The sequence below is a fragment of the Hyposmocoma kahamanoa genome, unplaced genomic scaffold (genome assembly GCF_003589595.1).
Source record: "Hyposmocoma kahamanoa isolate Upper Pololo Valley unplaced genomic scaffold, ASM358959v1 182, whole genome shotgun sequence".
NCBI lineage: Eukaryota > Metazoa > Arthropoda > Insecta > Lepidoptera > Cosmopterigidae > Hyposmocoma > Hyposmocoma kahamanoa.
The window spans coordinates 2431434-2445583 of NW_020653713.1; the positions used below are offsets into that span (position 1 = coordinate 2431434).

The 14150-nt window shown below is 38.8% G+C and overlaps 1 protein-coding gene across 1 annotated transcript in view; it reads right to left on the bottom strand.

Moving 5' to 3' along the window:
• Positions 1–14150, bottom strand: part of LOC113226200 (tyrosine-protein phosphatase non-receptor type 23) — a 36608-nt gene that overhangs the window by 10071 nt on the left and 12387 nt on the right. Inside the window, exons 8-17 of the mRNA XM_026458737.1 lie at positions 13843–14074; positions 10448–10647; positions 9678–9810; positions 9337–9510; positions 8597–8782; positions 5175–5258; positions 2224–3948; positions 1500–1996; positions 789–932; positions 271–399 (exon numbers count right to left, since the gene is read on the bottom strand). Coding sequence (XP_026314522.1) covers positions 271–399; positions 789–932; positions 1500–1996; positions 2224–3948; positions 5175–5258; positions 8597–8782; positions 9337–9510; positions 9678–9810; positions 10448–10647; positions 13843–14074 — 3504 coding nt within the window. The remainder of the gene's footprint in view (positions 1–270; positions 400–788; positions 933–1499; positions 1997–2223; positions 3949–5174; positions 5259–8596; positions 8783–9336; positions 9511–9677; positions 9811–10447; positions 10648–13842; positions 14075–14150) is intronic.

Consider the following 14150-nt stretch of genomic DNA (forward strand, 5'->3'; position numbering starts at 1 on the left):
ACTATTTTTCCGGATTTAAATCGCGTATATTTGTTTTTTCAAACAAATCGACGTTTCGGGCCCTTTACAGGTCCCATGGTCACGGTGACTGACCATGTCAACCGTGACCATGGGACCTGTGAAAAAACAAATATACGCGATTTAAATCCGGAAAAATAGTTTCATTTCCTATGTGTAACAATCGCGAAAACCTAAGAACGCGTTATTAGGACTTTAATATAAAAATGAGGTTTCAAATCTTAAAATTTTTAACGTATTGTCAATACTTACTTCGATTTCACTGAGCAAGCAAAGGATACAAGCCATTTTGTTCTCTAATACTGCTCTCCAGAAAACACTGTATTCTTTCTCAATCGGATTCTTAGATATCACTAGTGGAATGCACCATGAGGCTAGTTGCTGAAACGAAAGAAGAGTTATTTGATGTTTGTTATTAGGATGAGGTAAAGTCGATCGATTTTTAGTGTATTTTATTTTTAAAGCGAACATTCTATATATCTGATATTCTTATTTGGTTCTGATCTAGGTGGTCTGAGAAGTGACTTAGAGTGAATGTCGTTGTTCTGATATTCATAATACTGGGAATTTAAATAAAATTGCTGATGTTGTTTGATATATTACAACTCCTGTATGTTGGTTGTTATCGTAAACCAGTTGTTTAAAAAATATAAAGCTAATGACCAGTTAAAGGTGAAATACGCAAGTTGAACACTCTTCTAAACAGATATTGCCATGAAAAAGGATTTAAAGGAAATCTTCAGTAATGAAGCGCAAATAAATTTACACACCTTGTAATAAGAAGCATTGATGTAAGCATCGGGGTCAGATTTAAGTGTCAGTCTGGAATCGTCGAAAGGCACTACCGCTGTCACAATATTGCCTGCCGCGTGTTTTGTTGCAATCGACTTGGGTCTGGTCATATTTTCTTTTGCCTGAAATTGTTTAACAAATGTTTTTCATGTACTTCAACATTTACTCTTCTTCTTCGTCTTCATAAGACTTCAGATATTAAATTCACTTTTATCGGCAACACAAGTTTCTCGTAGATATTAGATATTTTTTTTACGCTTAGCTACTTATCTGGATGCAGGATAGGAAACCTTCAGGTTCACTTGACATCATCATCGTCAACTTATCATACGTCCCACTTCTGTGCACGTCTCCTCTAAGGAACAGATTAGGTCATAGCCCCCAACGCTGGCCCTTATGAGATGAATTTGTTTGGAAAACTTCATTTTTTCCAAGGTTGTGAGTCTTCCTCTACGGGCAGGTCTTATCACAATATTTTCCTACACTGCTCCCGAGAAATATTACTTTAGAATTAGCCAGACGGATTTGGACCTCCATTGTGAAGTAACCGGTTTTCTACCAGGCTACCGTCGCTAATGCACTTGACAAATTAGGGTGATCACTCATTTCTACGGTAGTGTTTATTTGTAAAACTTTCCTCAAATAGTTTTAAAAATAAACACCATGTGTCAAAGAGTCAAATTACTTACCTGCCAATCTTGAAACGACTTCCATTTAGAATCCAAAACTGTCAAACCACCTACAGATTTGTTCGAAAGGGAATCCACAAGCTTTTGCAAATTCTTCACAGTTTCAGTAAACTTGTTCAATAAACCAGGATCAGAAAAGAGGTCTTTCTTTGCTGGTCGTTCTATGACTTCTTCTTTAGGCGCTGGTTTCAATACTGGCTCATCTTTAGGAATTATTGGAACTTTCTTTATAACACTTTCGGATATTGGAGGAACTTTTATTTCAGGCATTAGCGGTTTTTGTTCTACTGTAAAGTCGATGTCAGACAAAAGATCGAAGGCTGATGGTTCTGGTCTGAGTTCAGGCAACGATTCTTCTACTACCTCATTTTTCTGTGGAACTTCTGGTTCGGAAACCACTGGTGGATTTTGAGTAATTCCATCACCAGAATTATTTATCGTGTACGTGTTTTGTTCAGCGTTAAGCGATTCCGGTACATTATCTTTCGATGAAGACACTGAAAACGAATTTATGTTTAATAGATATGTAAATGAAAATCTGTTTTATTTGTATACATGTTTTATTTGAGAAACTCACATGTTATATTTGTTCGTGGTAGAGTTACATAAGTACGAAAGAGAGGTTCCATATTAATAAGGTTAGTTGGAGATTAGATGAAATATTACAATAACAGAAAATGCTTGCATTGTATTGCAAGAAGACGATGAAACTAAGAAGCCTTACCTTGATTATTGCTATACGTTACATTAGTGTTCTGCTGCCCCGATTGCATGTACGTTGACTGGTTTACATTAGCGCCGTAGTTCGTTGTAGTTTGTACATTATTTGGAACTACTTCAGTCGACTGGTTTGTATTGGTCACATACCCATATGGGCTGTTGTAGTACATTTGATTTGTTGGTAGATTATTACTTTCTTGTTCAGGTACTGGTGCTGCTGGCACGGACTCTGAAGGAGACTGCAAGGTGTTGCAGCTTCCGGCGTTAGTGTACATTCCTTGAGCTGACCAATTTTGATTACATTGACTTATTTTCTGGTTGTCCACGCTAGCTTGGTTGGTGTCACTGTAGTTCGAGGCAGGAAATGTGTTATGCGTGTTCTGTGACCCGTAATGGTACTCGTAACCCCCACTTGTAGGATTGTAACCATAACCCGGGTGGTTTTGGAACGTCTGCGAATAAATCATATTTGCTGTCTGGTCGATAAATGCGTACGTAGTTTGGAAGTTCTGCGTATTATCAGCCTCAAAATTTTGAGGCTGTTGCGACATCGGATAAGTCTGACCAGAAGAATAGGTCGGCACAGAACTTTGATCAGCTGCGTTAGAAATACTCATGGCCGGCTGGTTGTAAGGATATGTCGATTGAAAATTTAAGTTCGCCGACAACGCTTCGCCTGTCACGTGTGATTTTATAGGCTGATCCACAGAATCTATATGGGACAGAGGACTTGGAATCCGGTCCGGTTGGTACATAGCGTATTCTTGTCCGTGGCTTACATGGGGAATTACAACGCTAGTGGTTGACGTATCAACGCTTTCAGTGTTCGTGTAAATTGTATGCCCATATGTGTTTGCCACGCCGTCATATGTCGTTCCGGGATAGCTAGTCGGCTGGTCAGGCAGGGTATAAGGCGCTTGGATACTGGGTACTGGATTTGTCGCTTGTCCAGAGTTGTAGGAACTGGGCACGGACATTGCAGGCTGATTCGTCGAGCCATAACCGACAGTGACGTTCGTATTAATTCCTTGACCGTACTGATTTGAATTTGCGGGATCAGTCGAGTAAGGATAGTTTAAAGTGCTATAGTCCGAAGGCAACTGCGAAGACACCACAGTGTTGGAACTCTGAGGCGCGTTACTGTAAGTTGCCATATTCGGTGTCGATGTTTGAGGATGTTGAGCGTTGAAGTAAGTCTGATTATAGTCCCCGGTATAAACTGCAGCAGGCTCCGGTTTCGATGCAGCTATTTGCATGTGTCCGAAGTTGACGTTCAATTCTGATTGGCCGGGTATTTGCGCCCCGGCTGCATAAGAGGACAGCGACGATACAGCTTCAGGTATGGGCGCGATATGATGCCCGTGAGAAATGTATGGATCGTATGCATTTGGATTGTATATATTGTAATTCATGGCTGACCCCGAGGGCAAGTTTTGCGAGTCAGTCACTGTAGTCAAATTGCTTTGGTGGCTACCAGTGTAGTACGGGTTGGAATATTGAGGATCCGCAACTTGCGTGGAGTACTGCGGTGGTGTATATGGCGTGGCGTGACCATAATTGTCTTCCGGTTTTTCGTACCCCTTGCTCGTAGTGGCATAAGCGTAGTTAGGCTGGGCCGGGTACGCGCTAAGATCTTGCGGCGTGTATGAAGACCCGTATCTGTTGTAGGTGGCTTGTATTGATGGCATCGCTACTCCATCAGGAAGCTGCATTTGAGACATGTCTGTGGCTAAAAACATTTATTATTATTACTTTAAAGCTGCTGAAGCCCTTTTTCCTGTCACGGTCATTTCGCTGCTTTAGCACTGATCGCATCAAATAGATAACACAAAACACTATCTGTCAGTCACGTATCGTCTTTTACAATACTAATGGTATTTGACTTACAATTCTGCACGAAAATAAATTATTTACATCAAAACTTGAGTTTTTTTTTATCGGATATATTTTGGTTAGGGTGCATAGGAAGTTTACAATTTATTTCCACTTCTTTCGGTCGACTAGAAGGTCCGGAACACTACTTATGTTATTGATACGATCCATTCGCGCAAGGCGTTTTGCTTTGTCTTTCTTTAATGCATACGGCAAATGAATGGAGTACACGATATCTATGTTAAGCCTAGAGTGAATACAGATTTTTTTAGACATCATCTCGGTGAGATTACGGCCAAGCGTGTGTCTAATTTACAAAGAAAGAACATGAAATTCTGAACCAAAACTTGTTATGAAATATTTTTTGTCAAAATTATAAGTCATACACAGATAGGGTTACCATCCGTCCGGATTTGTTAGGACATGCCCGGCTTTCTAGCCTTCTGTCCGGATTTTTACGCTTGAACTTTCAGAATAATATCTTTTTTATAACAAAAAACCGACCTCAAAAGTTCGTGGAATGTATCTATTTGCAAAGTTTTATTGAAATCGGTTACCGAAAAAGTGCGCGAAACCGGATTCATCCCCTAGTTTGTCACCCTTAAAGATCTTCAAATATAAATGGGACCAATACTGAGGTATCCTCTTTCCAACAAAAAAAGAATGATCAAAATGGAGTTATCGCGTAACATACACACAAAAAAATACAGTCGAATTGAGAACCTCCTCCTTTTTTTAACGTCGGTTAAAAAATTAATATCCACCTTGCAATTCTGTAGTAAAACTCGATTTACAATAATATTTTTGTTGCTTGGGCGCTTGTTGATCACTGCTACCGCGAGAGAGATTTTCGATTTTATTTTGTTACTAAAAAGTCCGTACTTTCTTGCAAATATCACTCTTTCTGTCCGGAATATTTAAATTTCGGAATGGTAACCCTATACATAGACAGATAAAGAGGATAGCATATCATGGCATGTGATGTCTTTGCCGTCGTTGTGGTATCCACGCATGCGGAACAAAATCCGGTTAACAGGAAAAGGACTAAGATATTGTTTAGAAGTAAGAAAAAGTCTAACGCACCTTCAGAACCGACGGGTGTAGGTCTCACTGAAGACGGGTACATCATTTCGGGGTAGTAAGTATCCGAGGGCAAATCCACTTGCGCTGGAAATATATTCTAGGTTAGAACCCCATGGACCCTAGTACATACATATCTAAAATTGTAAAACTACTACGTCGTTTCTATATTGGACCTCACCAAAATTCTAAATTCTTTGTTGAAAACATGTACTTTCTGTTATTTTCATAGCGTAAAAATGTACAAAAAATAAGTTAAACTACATATCTCACTCTTAAAGAGGTTACAGTCATCACGATGGAAGAAATCCTATTTGACAGACAGTATGTAACTTGCGATCAACGAAACTTGTTTGTTTACACAAACAATTATTAGCTTGTTGTGTTTTAAAAATATACATTAATTTTAGTGAAGCGTTATATATGATAAAATATATACTTCCGGCCACATAATTCGTGCCACCTCGCATTTTTGTCTTAAAGGGTTAGAATACAAAAAAAGTGTTATCATCGAAGAAAAAGTTGTCCCCCGGTTTTGCAAATCCAAATTCACAACAAGGACTTATGGAAAAGACGTTTAGTATACTAGTTTCAAAATTGTATAATAGTTTTTGATCAATCAAATATTGTTTAAGCTTAGGGTATTCAATACTGAAAATGCGTAGTGGTTCGAATTATGGAATTATGGAATTAGTGGTCCGGAAGTGTATATTTCAAGTTTTTTTTTTTGGCATGAATTTCAAAATAAAATGCAGTTTTGAGTAAGTCACAACGTGTTAACAAGTTACGTCCTCAATCAATTTTTATTTTAATTGTGTTGTAACCAATTAATCGCCGAATTACACGAGTCAATTCAACTTCACTTAAAAAATATTAATTTATTTATATTATTGAGACAAAAATTTAAAAGAGCCAGCAGAGCCCTAAAGAGGATTAATATTGTTTTTTGCTAATTTTACTACTGTTGATGCTTGTCCGTAGGCATCCGGCAATCCGGCCTTCCTTTACTTTGAATGGGTTTGGAATCTTCAATGAATTATTTTGATTACTTTTGACTGAAATGTATTTATTTTAAAATGTATTAAAAAACAATAAATAACAATGCGTATTGTAGCAAGATACGTCGTCGAATGATGACCCTTGATTTTCCCTCGCGCCACTCGCCTCGTGGTCCGAGTTTGATTTTATTTAAGTTACGATGAAAAGGTGGCGCTCTTTGAGGCGCTACATCGAACTAAAAATCTTAATATCTGTACAAGAGATGGGTTTATTAATACCTACTCTGACCTAGAATTCAAGTTGCTTGTGACCCAGTGTTTTTGACGACGTGCATTAAAGATACCTATCGATACTTGCGATTCATTATCAAAGCATCAAAAAAACTAATTGAGTACAGTCTGTAGAAGCTGGGGTTATAAAGTTGATATAGGTTCTGTTTATTACCTTGTCGTGTATTTCGATTCAGATGTTTGTTCGTACTAGCAGTTTTCAGTTTTTTTCCCAAAAATAATGAAAAACTTGCAAACTGCCACGTTTAATACAACGTTAACTTGTTCTGCCGCAATGAAAATGAATAAAAATTAAATCTACCCAATGGCAGAAATCTGCCACAAATGGTCACACTGTTCTCAACCTCAACGTCACATTGACATTGGCAAGAGACCTCTTGTCAATACGTTTCTTTGCTAACTTTCTTATCTCTCATTTCAATTTTTCAATTACTTTTTACTTGTATGTCAATACTGTTTAATTGATTATTTGATTGGACTTTGGGGTAATGCCGCCGATATCAATCGAATCTTTGTCCTGCAGAAACGTGCAGTTAGGGCAATTTACAATATGGGCCCCAAAGTATCTTTGAGAGATAAGTTTAAGGAAATTAACATTCTTAAACTAGCCTCACAGTACATTTATGAAAATGTAATTTATGTTAAAAGGAATAGTAATTTCTTTATGAAAAATAGTGACAGACATAACATTAATACGAGGAATAGAAATAAACTAGCTTTTCTTGATAGTCGTCTTCACAAAGTCAAAAAATCATTTAAGGGGCAATGTATACGCTTCTATAACAAGATTCCGGTTGATATACAAAATTTGCCTTTCACGAGGTTTAAAACTATAGTGACAACAAAAACTTTATACTAAAGGTTATTATACAACTTGTGCGTACTTGGATGACAAAAATCCGTGGTAGTAACCCGTTTAGCTCATGGAGGTAGTTTCGATCTCTGATGTTTCAATTAAAAAAAAAATATTGTAAATGTTATTTACAAAGAGCAACCCCTAGAGTTTCTTGCTCATTCTTCTCAGGGGAATCTGCCTTACGAATGAGCGGTAGAGTTTAACCATTGTGACGATTTCAAGTGTAATAAATAATGCTTACCTATGAAATAAAGATTATTTTGAATTTGAATTTGAATTTGATTAGGTACTACAAAGCTTTAATGTTTTATGTGTGTACTATAAAATAACCATTACTTTAGGTACGTAAACATTCAATCATGCTTAAAAATGAAACGTACGTACAAGAACTTTACGTCAATTGCATTATGTTCTTGAATTTACTCTAAAATACATTGTTTACAATTTTTTTTATTCCCGACTTCTAAAAATATACAAAAATATATTGATAACTAGGCATAAACTACAACGTAAAATTATACTAGCAAAATCCATGAACGGCTCTTCGTTGATTTTACAATTATTGAATCAGATTAAAAATCATTGATTAATTTTTAATCAATTATTAAGTTATGAAAAGATGAAGAAATATTGGTAGAAAATATTTTACGACACTGGCATCATCGAGCAAATAGAAGTTCGAATCAATTTTTTGTTTTGACAGCTTTTCGCTATTATCTTTACTTTTATTCGTCTCTCATCCGTTTCCTAATTGGAATGTGCTCCCTTTTCGCTGCGCGTGTGCAATGGTGCGATGTTGAAATTTTTGTTTTTTATGTGTTATTTTGTTGTCTGTTACTGTTATCATTTTTTGTTAAGTTTTCAACCTTGTTGTTGTGTTTGTACTATTACAAACTGACTGGAGTGTCAAAGTTTGGTCATAGAAATCAACACTTAAATTAATAAACCACGCGCCATTTTACTATTACATATATTGACCCTTGGTGAAAACTTGTTTTGTATCCCTGACCTATCACTTTGACAGTGACATAATAATATCATGACAAACAAAGGTTTACAAAAAAATCTCTTGAATTCTAGGTCTGAGTACAGATATATCATCGGTTGGCATGTTTAGCTTAAATGTAACCCGCAAATGCTACTTCGACACGTGAAGAGAGGTAGGCCTCGACGAACATGAACATCTTAATCAGATTGGGGATGTCCTTGAAAAATAGTAGTGGTGTAGTGGTTGCATGTAAGCAAAAACTACTTCGATAGAAAATTAAGCAAGAAGATACCTTGAGGAGTAACGCTTCTCGCAGCTGCTCTGTTCTTCATATAAGGAAGATAATCCTTCAGTTTCAGAGTGCCACTGGAGCCGGCAGGCGTAGGTGTCACGTCAGACAGCTTTGCTGCCGCGGCGCCTGCCGCAGCCACAGCTGCGGCAGCCGTTGCGGTTGCTGCTGCAGGCGGTGGGGTTGCACCTGTAAAAAATACTTTCGATCATTCCGAGAATCTAAATATTACAGTTCTGCGTTGTTATATTGTAAATGACTCCTATAATTTGACTCGTGAATTGAGATTTAAGTATTGACTATTGGTTTACTACTGTCATACATAGAGTTCCATTTATGGGCTATGTTGGTTCCTTCAATAAAACTTTTTCACTATTTACTCTTGTTTAATTGATTTTCATAAATGGACTGAATACACCATTCCAGATTTACTTGAAACTTAACTTAAGACTATGAAACTTATTGTAAAACTGAAGCTCTCTTATTGGAACTTTCTCAAAAACTTATTGGAGTCTTTTTTAAGATAAGTTTACTATTATTGTATAGGTACGGCATCTCCCTCACCGTACCGACCTAATTTCATGCTCCCGACCAATCGGAGCGCCTGTATTACCTTGCAAGATTCAGTTTCGCTTGCCCTGACGGGCTGGCGTGCCTCAGCCATTCGTAACAAGTTCAATTATAACCTTCAGCATTATATTTATTGTGACATAGCTCGCTTCGGTCTTGAATACTGGGTTTACCTTTAGCAGTCTGGTTGGCGAGCAGCTGCGCCCTCTCCTCCTGCTGCACCTGACAGATGCTGCGCAGGCGCGTCAGCAGCTGGCCCACGTTGGAGCCCAGCTTCTTGTAAAACTCCAGGCCCTTCTGGCACTTGCCCAACAGCTCCTCGTAAGTATCGAACGAAGTGATCAAGGCTGAAAAATATTGATGTCATTCAGAACTGTTGATTAGCAATTGTTATTTCCTTTTGAACTTGGCGATACCCAGAAGACCCAGGCATTTTAGTTCTGTAACTAACTTGTGGACCATGCCTTGGAAGCATTGGAAGTGGTCGGTAATGAGAACAGAACAAAATATTCACCATTGATGAGGCCTTCTCTCTTCCTCAAAACGTCGGAGAGCAGCCGCCTGGACTCGCCGTAGGCCGCGTACAACGACGTCAGCTTGTTGATTATGTTCTCCTGTGCCGCCAAGTTCTGCTCTATGATCTTCACCTGTTTAAGAAATAAGAATTTGTCGAATCTCCCTTTCATTCAAGTCTATACAAAGAGTGTTGAAGGACTGGCGGACGACGGGGAAGACCGTCGAAGAGGATTTTATGCCCGCCAGGACACACTGATGGGGAACAATCCTTACGGTACCGCAAAGTCCATCTCCTCCCGTTTGCCGCGAACCAAAGTGTATCCCGTCGAATACCGGTGTATCCTGTCGGATACCGGCGCCTTCCGCCACGGTATTCTATATCGTGTTCTTCAATACCGCAGATAGAAATACGCTGTGATACTGAGAAGTCGGCCTCAGAGCATAGAAATTTATATCTTATTGCAAATGATATAACATAAAATATCTATTGATAAATTTAATTTCCTTTACCGTCAGCCCCAAAGGGAAAAGTTGGAAAGGGGAAACCGAAAAATGTTTCAAATAATCTCAGTACAGAGTACTAAAAAACAGACCTTAAAAGTTAGTGGAATTACATTTCTTTGCCGGAACCGGATTCATTCCCTAATTTGTCACCCTTAGAGGTGGAATATTTAGTTCAAATTTAAATGGGACCACTATCGAGGTGCTGTTTCCAACAAAAAAAAGGGAAAGCTCATCCTATTTGAAGTCGGTCAAAAAGACCCATACCTTAGGAGTGTGCTTCTCGAGCTCCTGCTGGAAGATCTCGTCGGCGGGCTCGTTGCTGCGCGCGAGCAGCTGCGCGGTGACGTCGTCGGCGCCGAGCGCGTCGCGCAGCTGCTGCACCAGCGCGTCGCGCTGCGCCTGCATCTCCCGCGCCTTGCCCACCACGCGGCGCATCTCCTGCATGGTGCCGCGGTCCAGGCCCTCTGCCAAGGAACGGCCCGTCACTGCGCAGCCCGAAGCCAGTCTTTCGCGCTCGAGCGGTGTTTGTAGCATTAAAGCAAAAAACCATTGGCACTTGGAAAGTACCTATTGAATACAGCGGTGTTCTTGTAAAATTTCGAAGTAATTTGGTTTTTCTTCTATGGTAAAAGTTTTTGGGAATCGTGTTTTCCCACTGTATATTATACATTGTATATCCCCAATTTTACTATCAACATACAACCATAGCCATTTGAGGTAGTATAAACTCTTAAATTATAAAGTATTTATCTAAGTTTTAACTTCATTTTACGTAATCTTTTTTTATAATACCAAGTCACTGGACGAACATTTGTTCGTGTATAGTAGTAGTTGCAGTGCCACTCAGAGCTTTAAATCGTAAAGACCTGAGGGACAATGTCCCTACGCCCGTCACCCTGAGACACAAGTTGACAAATCCCATAGGCATGTAATTTCACCAGCAGCAGTCTAACGTTTACATGTGTTTTAGTGAAGCTTTAAGTACTTTCACATTTCCACACCGAATGCTTCCAACTCTAAGCCACGCCTACCGGTAAAAGCGCAGGGTGCGGGAAAGTCGGCCACTTTGTCAAAAAATAGGTTTGACTCTAATCTACTTATCCACTAAATTACTTAACAGCTGTTAAGTGATTTTTTTTTTTTTTTAATTTATTATTCAATTTACAATTAAACACATGTACATTTAGATTTTCCTTTCAAAAACCCTTTAATGGGTTTATGCGAAAGGAATTGATTGTTTACACGTATAAATTAAAACTCCTTTAATTACTTCGTCACGTAATTAGATACTAAAAATAGATTTATTTATTTAATTATTCTCTCAAAGGTGTATTACTAAAAGAGCAATCTACAGTACGAGATCTGGGAGTTCTACATGATTGTAAATTGTTATTTGACTCGCTCGTATATTGACAGTATAGTGACTAAGGCATCTAGGGCCCTAGGATTTATTGTGCGCTGTGCCAAAGATTTTACACAGGTGAAGACAATAAAAACACTGTACTGCTCTATTGTCCGCAGTATTTTAGAGTATGCCAGCCAAATTTGGAATCCACGTTATCACATTTATATCTCGCGGCTTGAAAATTTACAAAAAAAGTTTATTCGTTTTCTATGCTACCGTACACTGGACTGCTACAATTCGGCAAATTATTACAGTCTCTGTAAAAAGCATCATCTTTTACCACTTCAAATGCGTCGTGACATTAGTGCCCTAATGTTTTTAATAAAAATAGCATCGGGCTCAATTGACTGTCCAGACTTATAATCAGAAATATCATTGAGAGTTCCATCTAAATCTTTAAGAAACAATTCACTTTTGTTTCTACCACCCGCTCGTACTAATTATAGGCAAAATGAGTTTATGTGGCGTGCAAGTAACAATTTTAACATTGTGTGTAATTCATTCGATCTGGATCTTTTTAATACGAGTGCGATTTCGGCAAGGAGAGCATTGAGTGGGCAATTCTTTAACTTAAAGTGAGTTACAACTGCAATTGCCTTTTTTATATTTTATAAATAAGTTATGTTTTGTTTTATACCTTAAATAGTGTATCCAAGTGTTTTTTTATTATATTTCTATTTGTGAGGATCTATAATTGGCTCTCAGTCGTTACTATTTTCATTTAAGTTAGTTTTAAGTAAAAGAATGACAAAAATAAAAAATGATAACATTATATTAAATTTTGTATTAAAAAAATTGTCCTTAATAATATGTGGAATCAATTACAATCTTTCTCATTCTTCGTACTTTGCACTGATAACTTTCGATTTTACTGACACCGCTAATCCCGGCGAGCCCCCAAAAATGTGGGGACAAACAGTGCATTAAAACTCAGTTTCCAAGAGAAACAACTTTTATATTCCAATTTTCCTACTTCAAAACTTAGCACACGTCTTTACTGTACTTTACACCTTTTCTGTCTTTTATCGTTCACCTGTCCCTCTTCATCCTTTCTCTCTCGCTCACACATACGTCACACGGTCAGTTCCCTCTTTTTCACTCTCGCTGTGTTCCATTCACACATATATTTGGCAAGTTTTATTGAAATTGGTAACCGGAAAGTGCGCGAAACCGCATTCATGCCTCTCATAGTTTGCCACCCTTAGAGGTGAAATATTTTCTTCAAATTTAAATGAATCAAAGATGAAATTTAAATGAATGGAAAAATGAATCAATAAAAATAAAGAATCACCGAAATCGGTTCACAAATGACCATGAGGTTCACAATGATGGTGAAAGGAGTAATCAAACAAAAAAGAAACCTACATTATTGTACAATCTTCATAATGCTAGACAATTACATTTTAGAACCTAATAGTACCTAACAGACCTTCGATTTGCCAATGATATAGTTAGTAGACCTTGGGAGACCTGAACACAATGCTCGAAGATCTCAGTAGTGTTTCCCAAAGAGTGGGTCTTAAGATGGACATGGACAAGACGAAGATCATGTCGAATATCCATGTTGTACCCGCTCCAGTTAAAATTGGGAGCATTACACTCGAAGTTGTTGACCATTACGTATACCTAGGGCAGACAGTCCAGTTAGGTAAGTCCAACTTCGAGAAAGAGATCTCTCGTCGAATCCAGCTCGGATGGGCAGCGTTCGGGAAACTCCAAAAAATCTTTGCGTCCAAATTACCTCAATGTCTCAAGACGAAAGTCTTTGACCAGTGTGTGTTGCCAGTGATCACATATGGATCAGAAACGTGGTCCCTCACTATGGGCCTCATAAGAAGGCTCAAGGTCACTCAGCGGGCAACGGAGAGAGTGATGCTCGGTATTTCCCTACGTGATAGAATCAGAAATGAGGAAATCCGTAGGAGAACTAAGGTAACCGACATAGCTCGAAGAATTGCTCAGCTGAAGTGGCAGTGGGCGGGGCACATAGCTAGGAGAACCGATGGCTGTTGGGGCGGAAAGGTTTTCTAATGGCGACCGCGCACCGGACGACGCTTAGTGGGTAGGCCCCCCACCAGGTGGACCGACGATCTGGTGGAGATCGCAGGAAGCCGATGGATGCGGGCAGCGCAGAACCGATCATCGTAGAGATCGTTGGGGGAGGTCTATGCCCAGCAGTAGGTGTCGTATGGCAGAATGATGGTAGTGTAGTTGCGATGTAGTTAATTGGTGTAAACTAGCCAGAACTACTTACCAATATTGTCAATGCTAGGTATCTTGCTCTGCAGGACTTCCAATGGCTGGGCCAGCAGCCTTAAGTTGGCGATATGTAACGTCATCGCTTTGTGTAACACCTGGTTGCTCTCGTTGGTTCTTGTATGCGCCTCCTGGTACTTGTGGAACTCGCGCGACAGTTCCGTCTGGACTATCGACGGGGGCCGTGGACCCATTACTTTTTGGAATTCTTTCTCTTTAAGCGTTTCTTCCTGTAATGTTGAAACGTATAAAATCTTTGTATTAATAATTATAACAAACTAGTGGAGTAATTTCACAAAAAATAAT